At 34.8% G+C, this 22248-nt stretch overlaps 2 protein-coding genes across 6 annotated transcripts in view; one reads left to right on the top strand and one right to left on the bottom strand.

Annotated features, from left to right (window-relative positions):
- LOC130622763 (uncharacterized) overlaps window positions 1-22248 on the top strand; it is a 46538-nt gene that overhangs the window by 1604 nt on the left and 22686 nt on the right. For 2 of the 5 annotated variants that reach the window (XM_057438266.1, XM_057438269.1), the window contains one exon: window positions 19893-19942. The exons of 2 other annotated variants lie outside the window; for them this stretch is intronic. In XM_057438266.1, coding sequence (XP_057294249.1) covers window positions 19893-19942 — 50 coding nt within the window. Of the gene's footprint in view, window positions 1-18536; window positions 18643-19892; window positions 19943-22248 lie in introns of those variants that run through there. One more of the 5 variants, XM_057438265.1, reaches the window with a different exon arrangement.
- On the bottom strand, window positions 1235-3073 carry LOC130622766 (adenosine receptor A2b-like). Its single transcript, XM_057438275.1, has one exon. It carries the CDS (start codon window positions 2877-2879, stop codon window positions 1701-1703), a length of 1179 nt encoding a protein of 392 aa, XP_057294258.1. The 5' UTR covers window positions 2880-3073; the 3' UTR covers window positions 1235-1700.

Genomic DNA, 22248 nt, shown 5'->3' with positions numbered 1-22248 from the left:
TATTGAAAAACAAAACGAAACAAAAAAAGCTATTCGGGGAACTCACAACCATGTGGGTTGGCGTTGATGCCCGATGTATAAAGACGAAAGAATAACAGCGGGGGATAATGCAAAACACGCGATGTTGTGCGGTTGAGGGACGTCAAACTAACGTGGTTTATTGCTTTATCAGGATACTAAGAATTTTGATATGAGCTTATTATATCAGACTACATTTAATGTTCGAGAGTGGTTTGTCACAGAGCATATTTTGAACAAATAAATTATTGGTACAATTTGCACATGGTTCAACGGAAAAAAAACTATTGTTTTTGACAACATATGCTCCACCCATTTCTTACAACTCTCGCTGTTCCTTGTTATCCTTGTCTCCGTGGTGCTATCTCGTTCCCAGGTCTTTTTTCTGTTTTGAGAATTTTGGACCTCGAAAAGAAATAATTCTTTTCTATTTCTTCTGATCAACCTAGATTTTTTCTAAGTAGATGGGATCACTTCATGTAGCTTCGTTAGTCGCCGTTTAAGAATCATTAGTCATCCAAAATAAAAGCCTCGGTTAAATTGTCTTTCACTGAGAATAAAAGGCGCTTTTGTTCGAGTTAGGTAAATGTCATTTTACGTAACAACGCATCGTCTCGGACTTACAATCAAGTTTCTTTTCTCAAAATAGCTCGTTCTTGTTGAACAATTTTCCTATATTCTCCTGTTCGCAGGACTTGTAAGGAAGGTAGTATAAAGGGTTTACCATACTTTAAGTTATTCAAAAGAATTAAAAAAGGGAAGGCAAGTAAATCGTTTAAGGTAACACGCATCATTGATCCCAGGGATCCCAGGGATTTTTGCCTTTATGATATGCTCATAAAAATCAAAACACCTGGAGACGAAGGTGGGTAGCATTTTCTAGCTATCTAATAATTTCATTTCAACAGGTGATTTTAAGGAAAAGAGCGAAAGAAACAGTCGAGTTACTTGGTATTCGAGTAACCTCGACAGTACTGTATGTCAGTCGGTTTACTCGACTTTCACAATGCACGAACGCAAGTCAAGAGTTGTGTACATAACTATTCAAACAAACTATAACACACTGACATATTTTAAAATCCGGCAACCTCGCCCCAGGGATATTCTGACACAGAATATCATAGGCATAGAAGAGCCCCGAGTACGATGTTATCTGTACTCCCACATAACTTTCGAAATTATATACATCTTTCCAAGCAAATTTTTATCTCCATGGTAGCAAAGTAAAAATAAAGTATATTTGTTTTCAACTGTTAAAGAATTTAAAAATAAGTTTTACATGCAAAAGGATATACATATAAATAAATATATTGATAAATATAAGCGTTTTCTTGTTTTAACAAAACTGAAATTATTCTCTGAACGTCATCTTGGTGGTTGACCGTTATGCTTGCGAAAAAATAAGGTCCTTAACCAACCTCTTTCTCAGGGCTTTTTTATGTCATTCCCAGTGCTTTTTTCTGTTATTCCCAGACCTTCTTTTTCCCTTTTGATGACGGAACGGTGTAAAAGAAGAAGAGGAGAGTCATCTATCATTTTAAATGTACCTTTGATCCTATAGAATTTTCTACGCACGAATAATGTCATTTAAACCCATAATCTCATAGCAGATGACGAATGTCCTTTCTATCTTTAGTTCATATATAGGATTAATTACGAGATTTGAAAGCTAAAAGTTAGTACTAGCTGATGGTAAAGAATTTCTTTATCAGTGCATATATTTGTCGTTTAAGCTCTTTGTTTCTGAACGTGTACAAATACGGATTGATCGCCGAATTAAGAAAACTTAACAATGTGAAGATGTCATACATGTAGCCGTACCGTGGCGTTGTTTCCAATTCTTTACCAGTTATGTTCACATACATATAGTAGCACGCGATTGGTAACCAACAGAATAGAAATAAACCAATCAGAATGCCCACTGTTTTCACTGTTTTTATATCACGTGATAATGTTTGAGTAACTTTTCTTAATTTTTCTCTACCTTCATGGATTTTATTACTTAAAATCGTAGTCGATCTGGATCTAGAAGTGTAAGGTGATGAAGTAGGAGTGTACGCAGTCGTGCAAGATTCAGTGGTCAATTCTGATATGGTTCTCGTTCGGTGAATTATTGCAGGACTAGCTGTAGAGATGGTCTGTGAAGTGTCCGACCTTGGTCGTGTCTGCGTGTTAATGCGAACATTGTGCGCATGTGCGACATGAAATATTTTTATGTAAGCAACAATAATGATAACTCCAGGCAAATAAAAGTTTATTGGCGTTACTAAGGTATATAAAGTTCTTGGCATTCCAGAAGAGCATGTTATGAGAAAATTATCCCAATCGTCAAAATTGTGAAACGTTACTGAATTAAAGGATATTACCCAAATCCACATAACAAGTATAACGACTGACGTATTTTTGCAGTTAACTTTACGTGCATACGAAAATGGGTACGATATAGCAAACATACGGTCAAGACTTACGGCAGCCAAACTTATTAACGAAGCCGATGAAGTCAAAATAAACAAATACTTTCGAAGTAAACAAACTGTCTGATTGCTTTGCGTCAACCCATGGTTCATAAAACGCTCGACATAAATGGGTATTAACAAGACTGCCGTAAGTGTATCAGCCACAACTAAACTTAATAAAAATAAATTCGTCGGTGTCCGTAAATTCTTCTTGCTGACTATCACGTAAAACAATGTACTGTTACCAATCAAAGCGATAACTGCAATAAGTACACATAGCGATATGAATGCGTGCTCGTAAGATGTCGATAAATCTCGATACGGATGAGCTGGATGCAACGTTGCGTAAAACATACGAAATGTACTCGCATTTGTCTCATTTTGAGATGTATTAAACAAAACCATTTTTTTATTTCATAAAACATACGTATAATGTGTATGTCCTGTCCATAAAGATTTGAAATTTTTTTTCTTGTATTCTTAGCTTCGGTCAAATCGTGTCAAAGTTTGTTCCTTTCAATTATTCCGTTCTCCGTAAATATCTTTCTTAAACGTAATTAGTGCTTTACGTAAAAGAATTACGAAAAATTTATTTAGTCTATTCTAAGTTTTTGTTTCTTTTCTTTTATTTAATTAACAGCTGCTGAAACGAAACATACTAATATTACGCAAGAAACTATTTGTAAAAATCGGCTCCCGCTGATACAACTTAGTTATCAGTCTTCCTTCGACACATGCTAACGGACACCAGAAAGATGGCTGACAGGATTACAGTTTACGCCCCTGCGAAAAAACAAGTTAAGCTCACACAAAACAACTTCGAAAGATGCCTAGAATTTTTTTTTTGAAATACCTAGATGGGTATTCAAAATATAGGTTATTGTTTAGTTATCTAAAATTATGACATCATCAACTAGCTCGGAACATGGAATTACAAATATCAAGAATAATTATAATAACTAAATATTAAAATATATTAAAAATATTCAAAACACTAAACCGAATAGCTAAAGATATAAAACGCTGTTTACCTTAGCAAAATTGTTAAATACAACACCCACTCAGAGTCAATTAAATTTAAAACTTAAAACACACGGATGTGTTTTAACTTTTGTGGTATATTGGACTGGATTTGGGGAATGTTTCGAAGTTTACAAGTTGTAATAATTTCATGACGAATATATACATACATCTTTTTCTTTCGAATATGAATAACTAATTTCATTTGTACACAAGCGATAAAATATAAGAAATTTGCGTAGTGATTTATTTTAATTAACAACACGAAGAGCTTTCAGTGAATGGCAGATAAGGTTGATAAAGCAAACAAAATCTCTTTAATAATACCCGTATTCTGTCAGTTCAAAATGGTTGCGCGCAGCTTTTTCGAAAAATAGCGCGGGGCCCGATTTTTACGGACCTCCTTTTTTCGGTTGGACGCAGCCTGCTGTTAACAACGGCTGTTTTCCGGGTTTTTATTTATTTAGGCTGAAGTTGCGATAAAGTTTTTCTGCAAGAGATATTACGCCTATACATATGTGCGACATGTTAATTGGGTGTTTAGCCCAGTGTCACGATTGATTTTCAAACTTTAACAGGAACCTTTCCTGCATAATGAAGCAATGTTGTTGCATGATTGTGTTTGCTATGACAGGGTAACAACAAGTTGTAAACTGTGTTTTTATTTCAATTAAAGTAGCAGTTAAGTGAATTTTCGAAAAATATTTTATACCCGAAACACTATAATGTTGTGTGCGTCTAACTCGATTTGCGCTCCACCAGATTGTGTGACACAGTTTGCGGCTTCCATCAAGCCCTTGACAGAGAATTCAACGGCAAGTCGCACAGTTACCTGTGGCTTAACAAAGCGTTTCGACGCCGGGTGGAGTCTTTTTATGCATATTCTGTTTGTTCAAAAGAGTTGCGCCGCAGCTTTATATCGGAAAATCTCCGCTGAACCCAATTTTTACGGACATTGTTTTGGCTGCGAGCATCTTAATTTCAGAATCACGTCAGAGCTCAAAGTGTGAGGTTTGTAGGTTTCCTTTTGACCTTTTTCTCTTCTAAATACCTTGTATCTCTTCACATGTTAAAATGAATATATCATCTTAAACAAACAAATTTCAAGATTTTAGCTGCAAAAGTAGATTTCGAGGTAGCATCCTATTAAAGCCAGCTAGCTAGCTATAGCCAGTTCTATTTATTCCTATTCTTCTTAAGTTTTTATTCAATTTTGTATATTATTTTTATCTTTATGTTGGGGTGTTGCGACCAGCGTGCTCTTTTTAGCTACCTCTGGTTTAATGTGAAAGTAGCCAAATGTAGTTTGGCTGCAACAATCTTCTTAATCAATAATTCTTATGCTAAATGCAGTTAGGTAGCTACACATTTTATTATTGCTATGCTGGAGTAATTTTTGGTTATGTAGACAGGATAACAACGGGCTTTTTCCTGTGTTTTTATTTAAACCGTTTCGGCGATAAACCATTTATTTAAAAAGGGTATTGCACCTATACGGATGTGCAACACGACTTAGCTGTACTAAGCGCTTACCCTGATGTTAACGACGGGTTGTTTCCATGTGTTTTTATTTAAACAGAAGTTGCGATTAATTTTTTTCCGGGAACTTATTCTGCAAAATAACAAAATTCCGGTTGACTGTTTTTCCTACAGGTTGTATTCTGTGTTTTTCTTTAGCTAAAGTTTTCGAAAAGCTATTCCTTGAAAAATATGTTGCTATATCGCTGCGGGCACTTCACTGTATTTGCTGTTCCCCTGCTTCACCTTCACTTAAGCGCTCAGTCTGGCGTTTAACGCTTTATTACTGGTGAGTTAACTCGAAATTTTGACGCATGGTCTCCCGGGTAGTCTGTACAAAGTTATCGTATTTAAAGTTGTCCTTCAAATTTCACTTAGAGGTTTGAATAGAGAGAGGGTAGGTTCAAAATCAAGGAAGACAGTCTGGTTTTTACTGGTCTTATTTTAAAAGTCCCAGGTGTGGTTTACACAGGTGCTTTTCTTAAGTATCTTGGGTGTAGTTCTTCCAGGGCTCTTTGCAGGGTATTTTAGAGGGGACCTCTTAGTGCTTTTTGACTTAGCAGAGCATTCTTTTATCTCTTATAATAATACGGAGTGTGTCTGTGTTTATTCCGCGGGCTTTACCGACTAGTCTCTATAATAATACAGAGACTGTCTGTCTGTCTGTCTGTAACAGGCAAAGTGGATGTGTTCATTTTCCTTTGATGTAGCCGAAAAACTGTTGTCTCAAATGTTAAATTTTCTGACGTTACGGCGCGACGTCAATATCACTAATTTAACGTCAATATCTTACTTTAAATTAATGAAGCAGTTACAATGCATTTAAAATTTTAAGGGCAAATAACTTGGAAACGAGGTGGTGATGTCATATGATTTTTCACCGCGTGGGTAACTAGTCACCACCTGGGACCAATTTGGGTAAGTTTCCCTAACCTGGGTCCCCGAATCCGTTTCAGAATGAACGGGTTGGGTCATCAAAAAAACTTTAAACCTCAATATCTCTGCAACCGTTTGTCAAGGATACATGATCCTATACATTTTCTTGATCAGCGTTTCAAGATCTATGGAATGCTAACGGGTAACAAAATTTAAAAAAAATAAAATATTTTCGTATTTTACCAGGTCCTTGCTGACGTCAGCAAAGTTTTTAAACCTTTATATTTCCTTAACCGTTCATCAAAAGCACATGTTCTATACATTATTTTGATCAGAGTTTCGAACTCTACACAATACAGGCAACGGATAAGTAAATTTCCGAAAAAAGTTTTTTTGTGTATTGACGGGTACTTGCAGATGTCATCAAAATTCAAGGGATGGTTCTCTTTTTCATTGTTCCTCTGCCTAAGTGGATTTTTCCATGGGCCTTATCGGCGACTCTTGTTTAATATAATTAGCCTATTTAAAATTCCCAACTATGTTTGTAATAAGCAAACCAAAGAGCGCTGCTGCCTCGCCAAACCAGTCTGCTTAGAAGACATTTCCAGGCCTCTTTTTAAAGTGTTTTTACAGCTGCTCAGATGTAGAAATTTTAAAAACGTAAGTCGTTATTGGAAGAAATGTTTTGTGGCTAAGCGAAAGTTAAAAGTGTATTTGATAAATGAAAGCACGATCTGTGAAAATTCAATTCAATTATATCATCGAGTTTGAAAAAACAAATGCGCATTATTTTTGGTCTGGATTCTAAACTGAAAACAATAATAATAATGAATAATGAACAATAATAATAATTATAAAGAAAACAACCTTAAAATAAATATTTGAGAAACAACTTTCGATTCAAACTACTTACTGAAATAAAACTTTAACCTCAAGTCCAACCTCCAGAACTTAATAAGCGCCCGTTAGCTTGGCTGTTTCATTAGCGTGTGCACGATTCCTAACATTCTGAAATAGCATAATTTCGCTGCTGAAGTTCTAGCATGATTGGATGATAGGTACGTAGAAAATTCCAACACATAACGGCCTTGAAATTCCGTGAGATATTCAACAATAAAACGCTTTCTTGTACAATGGAATCCTGTTAAAGCGGACAACCTTTAAAGCGGAACGGATTAATTTTAGGTTAAACTCTCATAGAAATAATCTCTATAAAGCAGACAATCATAAAGCGGACAATTAATAAGGCGGACAGTTTTTTTTTCACCAAATGAAAATTTCTATTGTAAAACACTCTTCTTATAGTGGACACTGGAAAAATAAACTGCAAAAAAAATATTTGTTGCGTCTTTTGCAAAGCATTGGTTTAAAAGAGATAATCATGATGCCGGACAAGATGAAGCCATGTCATGTCTTCGACGATCAAAGACAAGAAATATTGTCTACCTTCGCGAAAAAGATAAGGACAAATTGAAAACAGTCTTAAATCAAAGATTATTTTACTTAAACTTTGTAAAGATGTTTTTAGTCCAATCTCAACCTCGATCCCAGGGTAAGCGTTTCATCCTTATATCAAAAAACGCTACAGGGCCTGGGATCAAGGTTGGTCCAGTGTGTGTTTATTAAAGAATAGTAAGTGTCCAAAACACAAGTCTCGCATATACATCTGTTGTCAAAAATTACATTAAAAACACTTTTCGGTCAAAATCCTGTAAAATTTCTATAAAACGGACATCCTTTTAAAGCGGACAATTCTTCTTTCCACAGATGGTGGCCGCTTTAGAGGGATTCCACTGTATTAACCGTTCGCAAGCCTATCTGAGCTATGGGATAACTGGCGTATACGGTACAGTTACACACCATTTTTGAACTCTCAAAGGAAGTAGATAACCTCAAAAAATAAGTATGAAATATTATAAAAAATATAAAATAAATAAATATCAGTAATCAACACTCATCTCAATATACTTTGTATATTGCCGCACGTAGTGTAGTGGGTTTGTTGTGTATGTTAGTGATGAACAAAGTAGTTCTTCTTCAATATGACTTACACGCATTATACTCGCCCGTCATGATCAGAGGTCTGATCGGGGTGAACCATTCTCTGTTGAGAATGAAATACAGATGTGCTATGATAAATATTCACCTATATAAAAATAAGAGTTTGATAAATGTTTAGTTGGTATGCATTTAGTACATTGAGCTTTTTTAATAACTCTCTGGAGTGGGTGTATCTGTCAACACGTAAAATAATTCTGATTGCATATAATTTGTCAATTTTATGGCGTTGGTGCTGCACCAAACAAATTTTTATACCAATTCTTGGGTTTTACTTAATTCCTGTTTTGTGCGTGTTCTGGAGGAACTAACTCTGGAAGGAATGCCTGTAAAACACAGACCAGATTCGCATGGATGGTTTGACAAATCTACATATCCATATATCATTATTTTGTTGACCATATTTCGAAAGCAATCACTGTGTGAATATATATTACAATGAGCTGTTATAGCTTGAGCCTGTATATATACTATATACTGTATACTATATACTATATCATATATACTATATATCATATATATTAAATACTATATACACTATATATCATAATAATATATTCTGTATATACTAAATACTATATATCGTATATACATCGGTATATATCATTTACGCATCGGTATATACTTCACACATTATATATATCACGCATTATGTATGTCATTCATGCGTCATATATTTAAAAGTTGTGTCTCCTGCTCTTTCTCCATACTCTGTTATATTCTATGTTCAGTACTGTGGTTCGCATTTCTGCGTTTTCTACTGTGTGTCACGTGTTAGTAGTAACCTGTAACTTTGTAATAAACATTTGCTTATGTTGCGTATATATATTACTTTGTATTCTCTGTGTGAAGCTCCATACTTTCCTCCTAGATCAAATTTAGAAAATGACGATGAGGCTAATAATGATCCGACTGAAGTATTTTTTTCTGACATAAAATTCCAGTCGGTCGAGTTTGCGCGGTTATTGTCAAGAGTTACAATTCTGGTAGCGTTCTGTATGGATCCACTTGGCAAAGTTGTTCTACATTGTATTCGAGCGAGCGGCTATCAGGTGAAAACATCAACCGGATTGGCCCTGTTCATGCAAACCATCAACACTTAACCAAATACTGCCTTTACGGCGAATGGAATTTTTTCTCAACCTCGTCCCCAGGGTCTTGTGAACCTGAGCCGTTATTACGGAGTGGTCAACAATTTCGCTGCTATCAAATTCATCAACAAGGCAAAATGCGTTGGGAATGAGGTTAATTTTTTCTACCTCTTAAGTGATCATATTTGATGAAAAAACCTTATACATTGGCTTCTGCAGGTACAGTCATTTCACCTTCCGCAGAAATTGTTGACGTAGTTGATACAATATTTTTTAGAGAGCTCTTATGCTTTTACTGCGCAAGCATTTGCTAGGCTTACAAGTTGTCAATTTATTACCTCCCTTTTAATAATCCATCTTCCAATAATCCCTTATCTTCTAAATCAACCGTGACAAATAAATCTATTTTTAAAAATTAATCTATTTTTCTACGGGTAAAAATATACCAGTCACAGTTAGACTAAGAAGAAGTATGAAAAAAAACACTTTAAAAATAGGTCAACAATGGTTGACATGCATGGATGGAAAGTTGGAACTGATTGCATGAAAGGAATGGAACACTTTATTCTCGTTATATAGCTTATACAAATTATAAAAGCTCGGATCACTTTTATGTACTACCAAATATCCTTAAAATAAATAGTATTTACAGTAAAGTTCGAGAAGAAAGTAAGAACTCCAGCAACTAACTTCACTTTTTTAAAATGGCCTCGCCGTCGCATTTATCAAAAAGGGGCTGCAACCGCACTTTCCGGACAGCAAATAACAACGCTCGAGAACGTTTTCAGATCCTTAAATTGGATAACATATATGACGCAGTGCACCGATTGGCTTAGTTGGCCGCAGGGCGAAATATTCCGGTGATCACATTTTGGCTCACCGTATATATCCTGGAAGCCGCTCTAATCGGCTACAAAATTTATACAGATTATGTTAATAAATCCCCCATCGGTTAACGACTAGAGTCTAGTTGTTAGCTCGTGGGAAAGTCAACGTGATCCGTTGTCTCATAGGTTTGAATAATAACACAGACTTGTTTGTCATCATCTGTTACTAAAGTTCTAATATGGAATTGTAACAACTTCTGTTAAAACTAGGTTTGAATACATGCATATACTTCAAGCTGTCGTTACCAGTCTAGCTAAAAGCAATCAGTTTTTAGCTAGACTGGTATTTGTGAAATAAGTTGTGGAATAAGTTGCCTTGAAAGCTCAAATTGATTAATTGCAAGTAAAATATAAAGCGAAAAGTATCATAGGCTAAGAAAGCTGTTTTTACACTTTGCGAAGTATACCTGTCAATGTAAACAAACTTTGAATTTCACCCTAGTTTTACTCAGCTACCTAACTATATAACATAAGGTTTTCAGAAATTATCAAAGCTGCATCTTAGTAGTAATTTAGATTGGTGAACATAACACATAAAATACAATAATGTTAGCTAGTTGTTTATTACTAAACTGATTAAAAACTGTAGCTAAAATAGTAGAATAAACACTGCTAGTTATCTGCTTGGAAGCTGCCCCTCACGGTGTATTTTTGAAACTAAATTCCTGAATTGGTTTGTTTAAGGGGTATACACGGCTAAGAAATGTAATGGACATTTATCTTAACAGATTAACGCATATAAAAACAAATATTACAAAATAAAACGTTTTTAGAAAACAAAGAGATAAAAAAAGACCACCAAACCTTTGCCATTAATCTGTTGGTTAGGGCAGCCCTTTTTTCCATGAAATAGCTGGCAGCCCGTATTGTATAATTAAAAAGCAATGTAAATATTAAAAAAACTTAAATGATTTTTCACATGCACTGTGGCTAGTTATTGACAAAATCTGTCAAAATAAGAAGTTGTCATTGTACGTGTATGCTATATATGGACCAGACTTGTAATCTTGTAGCAGCTGCAGTGTATCGAAGTAAGACTACAGTAAGATTGGGATTGAAAGATCCTGCCCATACTAGCAAGGCTAATGAATGGCTTTCAAATCATGTCAAAGCAAATGCCATAAAAGTAAAAGACATGAATTTAAATCGTAACAACTTTAGTAGACGAGTGAAAAAAGCGTGCGCTAATGTCAGGGCCAAAAAGTACCTTCGATCCAACTGTTAACTGTAGCAGAAAACTTATGCAGCTTATGGATACTATGGATAGCCAACGCTATTGAAGAAATAGTCCCAAAAGTCAGAAGTTTAATTTTGTTGTAAAGCTTTATGCAAGCCGGCTGCAGAACCAGAGCACATACTTAGCGTTGATGTGATAGAAATTTTGAATAATATAAATAAATTCCCGAAAAAGTTTTGAGATCTTGACGAACAAAAATGTTCAGAAAATTGTCGAGTTAACCCAGGCCCAAGTACTTAAGAAGTATGGTTCAATTATAGAAAAGAGATTATGTCAATGTGCCACAAAGTTTTCACAAAAAGGAACAAAATTACTGATGGTGTCTGTGTAAATATGTGGCAATGAAGCAAAAATTGACTGGTTTAATTTTTGAAATCCAAACATTCTAGTCCTGGGAGTATAACAGACATGTCAAGATTGAGGCCTTAAACTTGTTTACGAAATAATGAAGAAGAGACTTTCGAAAATCTTAACAAGTGCGGTTTGTTTTAAGAAATCGTTACCCGTAATTGGTGGAAACCCGATTGGATCACGATATGTGATTGTTGTTTGCCAGCATAATTGGAGGTAAAATGCCCTTTTGGTGGAACCATATGTTACCAACTGATTACAATATTAACCTATAATCACTCCAAATAATAACGCGCAAAATTTTGAGTAATCCTGATTCTTCTATTATAAAAAATGTATCATACACGAAGAGCCCGTAGATTGGCAAATCCATTCTTTTGTCAGATAAAAATATTATAAAACCTGCAGGCGGTTAGGTAAAGGATTGGTTGGGTAGAGCATTGTGATAAATACTAGGGTTATCAACGATACTGTTAAGTTGCGGAGATTAAAAAATCCAAGTATTATTGATATTGTTGTTAGATTTGAAACAGACATCTAAAGAAAACAGTGACAGGTTATCTATGATGTAAGTTTATGATTACGTCTTGTGTAAGGAGATTTGCGGCTGCCAGGAATAAAGTACAGAGCAGATTGGAACGAAATATCAATGTCGTATTTGATAACAACGGCGTCAATATACTGTTTTTCTTTCTATTTTTTAACTTCGATCATTTTTAAATAACTACTCTACATTGACTGTGCAAGGTTTAATGACACTGACAATTACACTTTTTGGAAAAATTGTCCTAGTTCTATGCCATTTTGACACGCGTAACTCTGAGTGTAGGGGTGGGGGAGGGGAGGACATAAAGTGACCGCGGGACATAATCTCAAACTATTAAGGATTAATTGATCAAACTTATTGAAGTGAGTGGAACTTATTGAAGTGAGAAACGGAGATGTGAAGAAAAACGAAATTGCGGACCACAGCTGGAGCAGAAGTCATCAGTTTAATTGGGATGAGAAGAAAATCATTGACAGAGAATCCAGAACAACGGCCAGGAAGATTAAAGAAACCATCAACAGTGTAGAACGTAACAAACACATAAACAGCATCTCGTATCAACTTCCTGAGATTTGGTTACCAGCCCTACAGAAGAAGTAGTTACCTACATCCAGGTCCGAAAATGTTAATTACGGTAATTAACTGTAATTATCAGCTCGTTTCTGATTGGTTAATTTTTATGAATTTCGATCCTCTGCAATTATATAAATACATGCGCAACATCATTTTACTTTGCCCGATGATGGAAGAAGGATCTCCCGAAACGTCGCCTACTAAACTATCATGTTCAAGAAATGATAAACTTTCCACAGTAATATGAATACTGAACAGACAAACCGAAATAATACTTTCAATAAAACTTATTGAAGTTGTAAAAAATATTAACACAAACTTATTCCTGGTAAAAATATAATTTGATGACGTCACATGGATTAGAAATAACGTCACACATACCTAAGATAGATCACTTTCCCCCATTTGACTTCAATTTTTTCGTGTTACTAATACTACAACCTTGATGCTTGGTGGACTTGTGGATTATGCATTAATTTGATACAAAAAAATAAATGTCCTTGCTACAACTGTTATGAATTTGAAACCATGTACAGTAACTAACCACAGTAGAGGATTTGACATTAAAAAATGAATTTTATCCTCTTTGAATAACCAGAAAAAAAAATTAAATCCCATAAAATAACAAAGAGCCCCGCAACTTCCGAAAATATTAAGCTTGGTTTCCATTTAAAGTCTAATGGAAACGTCGATAAGTAATTTCATCAAAAGGAGAATTAAATCAGTGATATTTTTACTTTTAATGAAAACGTCTTCGAGCTTAATATTCAATGAGGTCAGAATTTGCGTAAAAAAGTTAACACGATTTAACGCCAGATGGAAACCAACCTTTGAGGCAGATTTTACTTAAATTAAAGAAAGCCTTCACACGTCCTAAAGCCTGGAAATGTTTTTAAACTGCTCATATTTTTCTTCTATTTTGATAATAGTATATCGGTGGAAATGGGTGGAAATCGGTGGATAGCCGTATTTTATCTGTCTGTCCGCAAGAAAAGTGTCGTACAACGGGCACACGAAATAGCGTGTAAGTTAAAGACAGATGACCCCGTGGATTTTTCCACGGGTAACGACTAGTCTATATTATAATACCCACATGCGTCTGTTAGTTGCAATATGGCACGTCAAGTAGCGAGACGCACGCAATGCAGTATAAAAAGACGCGCTAGCTCGTCGATTTTGCCACAGGCCACCGACTAGTTAGTATTAAAATCCACTAAAGATAGTCTATATTACATGATTTAGGCATTTCTGAAGAGATCAATCTAATCCTAAATAACATCTTGATCTAACACAAAAAGTTTCTTCATATATATCTATATTTCTTGTAATAATTCTTATATTTACTTATATCTAGGAGATCTTTCCAGCTTATTTCAAATAAATATACTTTATCTCACCAGTAATACAAAATTCTAAAACTCGAAAAAATTATTCGACTTTTACAATGCGTTTAAAACCATCTATAAACCAGATAGCTAAACGATTCAATTTCTTATATTCTTTTTTAAAAAACAATTCGAATAGTTGCTTCATCGTTTGTTTATATAAAAAGCAACATATTCACATAACTTAGTATACTTTTTTCCATTTATTTGCGCTTTGAGTGAAACTAAAAAGGACAGATATATTAGACTTTACAGTTTCAAATACAGCGTCCAAATATAATCGATTTGAGGCGTTTTATCCAATTAAAATGTTGTGTAACAACTAAATGAAAACAGTTTTAACGCAATTAACTAAATTAGTCCTTAGCCCGTGGAAAATCCACGGGTTCGCCCGTCCTTCTTATACCGCATTGCGTGCTTCTCGCTACTGCGCAGCTAAGATACCATTTTGCGTGACAGACAGACAGACGTATACGGGTATTATAATATAGATACTGAAAACAGGAAACACGGACAATAAGTACAAATCGACAATTTAATTGCGTATACATGAATAGCAAAATACGGCTTCTTTATATTGGCTCATGCCGTTTTTTAAAAACCCTGAAATAATAACGACAATTTTGATGGATAAATAGGAAGTTTAAATTAGTTGTTTATGAAATTTTCTTTTTCACAATCGATATCGTAACTGCGTAACTGTAACAGCAGAATCGCGAAATCTTGGAGAACGATGAATGAAAAAAATGAGACCTGACAGTGAAATAGAGAACAGCATGGTCCTTAAGCCTATTTGGTCCGGGGTTTTTCGAACATGACCGGTGCAGTAGCGAGACACACAAAATGCAGTAAATAAAACTGTACGAAGAAGTAGCATCACAAAAAAATTCAATCGAAAAAGACGTGCAACTAGTTGGCCAAATTCAAACACGTCCGTTATAAAGCCAGAAAAGATGTACGTTTTTTCTGTTTACACAATAAGTTTTTAATTCATCCTATTAAAGTTACCGTGTGTTACATGGTAAACGATATCTAAATTATTTATAATACAATAGAATTAATTAAGTGAAAATTACACATTTACATATAATATTTAAAAAAAAACAAGGAGAAATATAAAGTCGAACTGCATGTGCCTGAAATTAATCTATAAAATTAACTTCCACACAAATTTGTTTAAACCAAGTAGTTTAACATTTCATCTGTTTCTCAATTAACATTTTAATGTTTCAGTAGGTAGGGTTACGAAACGCACTCAAGGATTTTTGGAAAACCTTGAATCAAGGATTTCAAACATTGTTATGGGACGATCAGTACCATAACGATGTTTGAAATCCTTGTTGTTAATAAAATACGCAGGCAAGCATGTGTGAGCGTCAAAAAGGTTTTACTTTAGAATTGTTGTTTAAATTACAAGAGGCATTTCCAACTCACGAGTCACAGCATCACCACGAGAAACAACGGTTACATGATGCAATTACCATAAGTACAACATAATTTTAGAAGAAGATCTTTTAGATAATAGCCTACCTTTAGAAAAGAAAACAATCTATTTGTAATTTATCTTGATTTGTTTTTGATCTTCTTACGTTTGTTTTCCATCTGGTTACTTTGATTTGGTTCTCATTTTACTTTTAGTCTTCAATTTACTTATACTTGTTCAGGGCTGAAACATGCTCGAACAAAAAGAACAATTAACCGTAAAACAGATTTTATTGGTTCACTGAAAATAATAGGGGAATCATTTATATTTGTGTCCCTTAGACGTATATTTACTTTTAAAATGATTTCCTGCTAGGATTTCTTTTTTTTTATAAAGAGTTTTATATTTTGACCGAAATGACTCCCTTCGGCGAAGAAAAGCGACTCCTTTAGGTAGTTTTTATTGTACTGAAACAGAAAAGCGCATGAAGCTATAGATTTTCCCTTCAAAATATGCGTTCAATTGATTTGTTGTGCGTTCAAATTGAGTTGCTGTGCGTTCAATGATTTGTTGTGCGTTCAATGATTTGATGTGTGTTTAAATTGATTTGCTGTGCGTTCAATGATTTATGTGCGTTAAATTGATTTGTTGTGAGTTCAATGATTTATGTGCGTTAAATTGATTTGTTGTGAGTTCAATGATTTGATGTGCGTTTGAATTGATTTGTTGTGAGTTCAATGATTCGATGTGCGTTTAAATTGATTTGTTGTGCGTTCAAATTGACTTGATGTGCGTTCAAATTGATTTGATGTGCGTTCAAATTGACTTGATGTGCGTTCAAATTGATTTGATGTGCGTTCAAATTGATTTGATGTGCGTTCAATGATTCCATGTGTGTTCAATGATTCCATGTGTGTTCAAATTGATTTGTTATGTGTTCCAATTGAGAATTGTTAAGAATTTGGAATTAAGAATTTTTTACCCAATGTGTAAGAAGGGGAAGATGAAACATATTTACATATTGAAAAAAATGAAGGAACGGTTTCTCCTTCATCCCTACAAACGAAAAATGGGTGTTGTAGAAATTGGTATGACACGGACATTGTCTAAAAGGCGTGAAATGTTTCTTTCAGGAAAAAGTACGCAGATATCATCCCAGTGGGCACTTCAACATTGAATCAAAGTTGAAAAAACGTAGCATGCGACCTTGAATAGACGTTGGTTTTGCGTTGAAAATGAAAGTTTTTTTTGACGTCTTTTTCCGACGTCTTTTCAACGTCAGACAACAACGTCTTTTCAACGTCAGACAACAACGTCTTTTCAACGTTGCAACAACGTCTCGCAACGTCTATTCAAGTTGAAGCAACGCCTTGCAACGTTTAATCAACGTCGTTTTTACGGTTTTTAGAAATGTTCTCGCAACCGTTATTCAACTTCTTTACAACGTTGAAACAACGTCTTACAACGTCTTATCAATATTGTTTCTATGTTGTTTAGAAATGTTTTCGCAACCGTTATTCAACTTCTTTACAACGTTGGAACAACGTCTTGCAACGTATTATTAAAGTCGTTTTTATGTTGTTTAGAATTGTTTTCGCAACCGTTATTCAACTTCTTTTCAAAGTTTAAGCAACTGATTCAGAGATTTGGTCAAATCAACATGATAAGGACGCTTTTTTAAATGACTATTCCGAATAAAAATAATATCATTTACATTGTATACGACTTTCTTTTAGCATAATCATCAGCTATATACAACCAATAAACCATACTTCCTGAAAAAAGCTTCACACCACCACAGAATCAAAATTAATATTTATGTTATAATTGTTTTTCTGATGGTTTAAAAAAAAAAAGTTAAAAAAAAAATAAAAAATAAAAAAAATTGATCAATTAAAAAGTGCTAAGAGCTCATTGTAATATTTTCCGTAGTTTATAATCTGGAGGAGCTTGAGAAACGGAGTCTCAAGTTTCTTATAAGCGTGTTTCTTATAAAAAAGCATGTATCACAAAAACAGGCTCTATTTGAGCTTATATTGAAAATTCTTTATTCATAGCATAACTTTGCAGGGTTATTATTACAAGATTATATGCCTCCTACTTTTGTTGATAGCTTCAGGTTGGTAAAAGATAACACAAGAAGTAATTACCATGGATAGCACAAAATGCACTTATACCAAATTAAATAAATAACTTGTGAGAAAAGCATAAAATAGCTAGCTGTCCGTCTATTGCTATCTACTGACACTGGCCGCGTTAGCTAGTTGGCCTGCTACATATATACGTCAGTATTAACCAAAATAGCAAATAGATTTTACTAAGATTTACATGGATGTGATGGTATCTTTATTAGCATATAGAAGCATAGAAAACATACGAAATATTTACAACACAAAAAGAGATCTTTTCCAAACTTGAGCCATACAACTTTTAAAATGGCAGATTAAACGTCAATTTCACTAATATCTCTACTTAAATCCCAGATTTTGTTCGAGCTTTCAGCCGAAACTAGAAGCTGTGTGTTCCACAGCTTCTTTTAGAAAAATTACTTCTTTCACTACTTTTTAATGACTAACTTGCGAAAACAGACCTGTAGAAGTCCTCGCTAAGGTATTTTACAGTGCTGAAATACGTAAATTAGTGAACGTATCTAGAGCTGTGGTCCAGACATGTGGTGGTGGTCCATAAAGAAAAACAATTAAAATACTGCAGCTACTTACATTACATAGATATATAGCTTAAGCTGTGTTCAAATGATGAGTCCAGCATGGAAATTGATCCAGCTAGCTATCAACATCATCAACAAAGCATTTTTTACAGATATGTAAAGCAAGAATGTATAAAGTTGTCATCATTAATAGATTCTTGCAGATCACTGTCATCATCGCATCAGTGTCAGTTACACAGTGATACTGTTCCACACAAAGTCGGGCCTTGTACAAAGTCGGGCGAAAATATTTGTCCGGCTTTAGCCGCTCGACTTTGAAAGTTTTTACCCTATGTGGTGCATGTATGAAAAACTACAGTGCTGATTGAAAGAAAGAGAATTATTACTGAGGTTTCTAACACGATATAAATAAGAACGTGTTTTTTTAGATTGATCTAATAGACATGCAGATGAAGCCAGATGGAAAATTAAAATGGATATGTTACATTGTGGACCATTTTTCGAGATTTCACACTATTTACCCACAGATAAAAAGTTAGATTTATTTGCGTTTTAGGTTTGTTAAATATTATTTACTCAGACAACGGCTCAGAATTTGTGAACAACATCATTCGTGCAACAGTTATGTTATGGCTTGGAGAAGCAAAACTTATTATTGGTAGTCCAGGTCTTTCACAATCACAAGGCATGGTAAAACAAGGCAATACTTTTAGGGCAGAAAGGGGGTTTAGGGCGTTTTTGGCCCCTTTTCGGGAAAATTTCTGCCCGGTTAGATATTTAACCTGAAATTCGCTAAAAGTTATTTCTTGCAAAAAATCAACTTTTTCTAAAAATCGCGAAAGTTTTTTCCAAGTTTTAAAACCCGAAAACTCTTAAATAACGAGGGCTCCGAGGACAAGGGTAGAAATAATAGAATTACAACGAAAAAAATAATCAGCCCAAAAATGGCTCTAAAACTCTCTAAAACTTCACCTAAAACTCTTCAATGGTGTGGCGGGCATGCTAGTTAACAGAGGAAGTTTCATCTCAAAATTAAAAATAAGTTCCCCCATCAGTTTTTCCTCTACAGGTTCAGTGTTTATATTGCGAACCAATTCTAAGCGTGTTGTCAGTCTTGTTTGAAGCATTGTTAACCGCCCATTTATCATGACTTCACACTTGGTTTCAAGTCCACCTTAAACTAAAGATGAACAGCGGTAATGATTTGAAGTCAGCTTGCATGGCATTGTGAAACATCGATCCAAAAAGTACTTTGTCACTCGTGGTATTTCTTTTGGCAAGTGTCCAACTGTGTCTCCATTTTTATCAACTGTTTTTATAGCAAACCTGTCAAAAACATTATCTGGTTCGTATTTTAAGTTGTTCATTCTCCTGAAATTCATTGCCATTCGTGAAAGTTTTTGTTGCTAAAAATAAAGATTTTGGAATTTTCGCAAAAGTTTTTTTTAGAAAATTTCTTTCAGAAGTAGAATTCGCGAAAATTAACTTCGTGAAAATTTCTTCCCTTAAAGTAACACAATTTGGACAATGATCAGCGCCTGAGATATTGACAGGGGAACAGGCAACTGGTCTAATATGGCTGCCAAAAATCCAGTGTTAGTATTTTGAAAGTTAGTTTAGTGTACTCTGTTGAATATGTTCAAAATCACAAAAGTTTTTTGCTGTCAGCGAAGTTTTTCTGATTTTTGTTTATATTTCTTAAATTTTGAACCAAGCTGGCAACGATCTTTCTTTTTTAAAGGCTATGGCATGGTAACTAATCTTAATATGCTTACATGTTTTAGATACTATGAACACTTCATTTGTGCGAAGGATAAAGAGGACACCCTACGAGGTAGTATTTGTTCGGAAAGCTGCTAGACTTTAAATGGTTTTTATTCCCGCCCAAACTCGGTCCAGAATAGTCAATATTAAAATACCCTACTTTGGGTGGTTTTTATGCCTGCCCAAAGTTAGTCAAAAATCGTCAATATTAAAATGCCCTGCTTTGGGTGTTTTTTTTTCCTGCCCAAAGTCGGGTACTTTGGGTATCTATGTATGCTTTGGAATCATGTATGCTCTATTTTTAGCATGCTTTATCTAGTAGATTAATTGTTAAAATTTTGGTTAAATATGTGTTCATAACAGCGAATTTTCGTTAAATTAAGTGCAGGCATAAAACTAGTAAAGCTTAAAGTAATTTAGTAAAGTTATTTTGAGACACAAGAATGCAGTTCCAACTGATAAAAGAATCTGTTTTACTTTGCATAGTTTTGCCCTACTTGAGTTATGATTTGAAAATGCCCGACTTTGGGCAGCCGCCCTACTTTAGGTGGAACAATACTCACTCAAACCTTAATATGGTCGCTGCCATGAGTTTGATTGCCCAAACCTGGCTTTTAAGTACAGCTTCACAATTAAAATTTTTCTTAGGTTCCATTCGTTTATTTTAAAGTTTGTGCTACTTCGAAGCTGTACTACTTAAGTAGTTTGTTTACACGAATTAAAGTAGCACAGCACGAGACGCAAGATTTCGCTCATCAAAGAAATCTTTTTATTTACGCCTGGCGGACTAAGAGCCGCCCCTTATGGGGCAGCAATTACTAAGGTGTAAATCTTTATAATAAATAAATAAAATACTCTGTGAAGCTTGTTTGGATTATTAGCATAATAAGTTCCATTGCAGAAAAAGCTCTGACGATTAACTCAACTATCACTCAGTCCACAAGAAGTCAGTGAGCTGCCTCACACTAAGTTCTAAAAAATCCTCATACGTTGTAAGAGCTGACAAGAAGTCAGTGAGCTGCCTCACACTAAGTTCTAAAAAATCCTTATACGTTGTAAGAGCTGACAAGAAGTCAGTCAGCTGCCTCACACTAAGTTCTAAAAAATCCTCATACGTTGTAAGAGGCATAATTCGATCGTAAAAGTATGTTTAAAGTTGATTAAATATCCACTTCAGCGTTAAATAATAATAAAACACACCCTACTTCCTACACGTGTATTTAATTGCTATTTCTAATTCATTAATAGATCAAAGCAATACGCTTAAATAAATGTTGTCTGGTGTTATCCCCTGTTACTTAGATAAGAACATTACGAAGACCTAAGCATGCTAAAAGAGTGAATACAAAACTCGTTTCTTTTTGTGTGTTTTAAGAGAGTTTTCTACTACGGCATATAGGGCTCAAAGTTCAACTTGCTCCACAAAAAAATATTTTTATTCACGTCTGGCGGACTAAGAGCCGCCTTATAAGGCAATTATTATTGTTCTGCCCAGATTGCAAAAACGGCCTGTTTACAACCAGGACAGCCGGATTATGTACACATGATCCGATTATATTTTTTTTGCACTGGTTATGTAGTGGTGACCGGATTATGAACGCTGATATAATGGCTGGACAGGCAGGCTGTAATTGGCATTTTCTTCGAATTTTGTGAATTAAACATTCTCTGGAAGATACACTCCTAAAAACTAGAGATGGCGGAAGAAAAAAGTCTCGACGTCATTCTTAGTTTAAAACTAATCTTGTAGTAAATACATTTCAGCATAATATACTTTGAAGTAACTAAATTTCACGGAACCTAAATTATTCTTTTTGCGGGAATACATGCCAAAGAAGCCAAAAAAGTTTTGGATAAAGATTTGGGTATTGTGCGAAGCTGTTACTGGTTACTGCCTACAGTTCCAGATATACACTGGAAAGACTGAGGGCACAGTTGAGCATGGTTTGTCGTACCGCATTGTTTTTGATTTGCTTCAAAAATACCTCGGAAAAGGTTATCTGGTATTCTTCGATAATTTCTACACGAGTTTGAAACTCGTTGATGATCTCCAGAAACAGCAGACATACTCCTGTGGTACACTAAGAAAGGGAAGAGCTCAGCTCCCTGTTGCCTTCCAAACAGAAAAATTGGATCAACAAAACAATGTCGTCGCTGTGCACTGGAAGGATAAACGTGACGTGTTTTGCTTATCATCCTTTCACAATTTGGAGATGAAAGTTATTGAAAGATACCAAGGAAATATCACAAAACCAAATTTAATTTGTGAATACAATAAATTTATGGGGGGTGTTGACAAGTGCGATCAATTGCTATCATATTACACTGTGTGGCGCAAATCGTTGAAGTGGTGGAAGAAAGTATTTTTTCGGCTTG

Source organism: Hydractinia symbiolongicarpus, chromosome 12, assembly GCF_029227915.1.
Source record: "Hydractinia symbiolongicarpus strain clone_291-10 chromosome 12, HSymV2.1, whole genome shotgun sequence".
Lineage (NCBI taxonomy): Eukaryota > Metazoa > Cnidaria > Hydrozoa > Anthoathecata > Hydractiniidae > Hydractinia > Hydractinia symbiolongicarpus.
The sequence above is the reverse complement of the archived record's forward strand: the minus strand, read 5'-3'. Positions and strand labels throughout refer to the sequence as shown.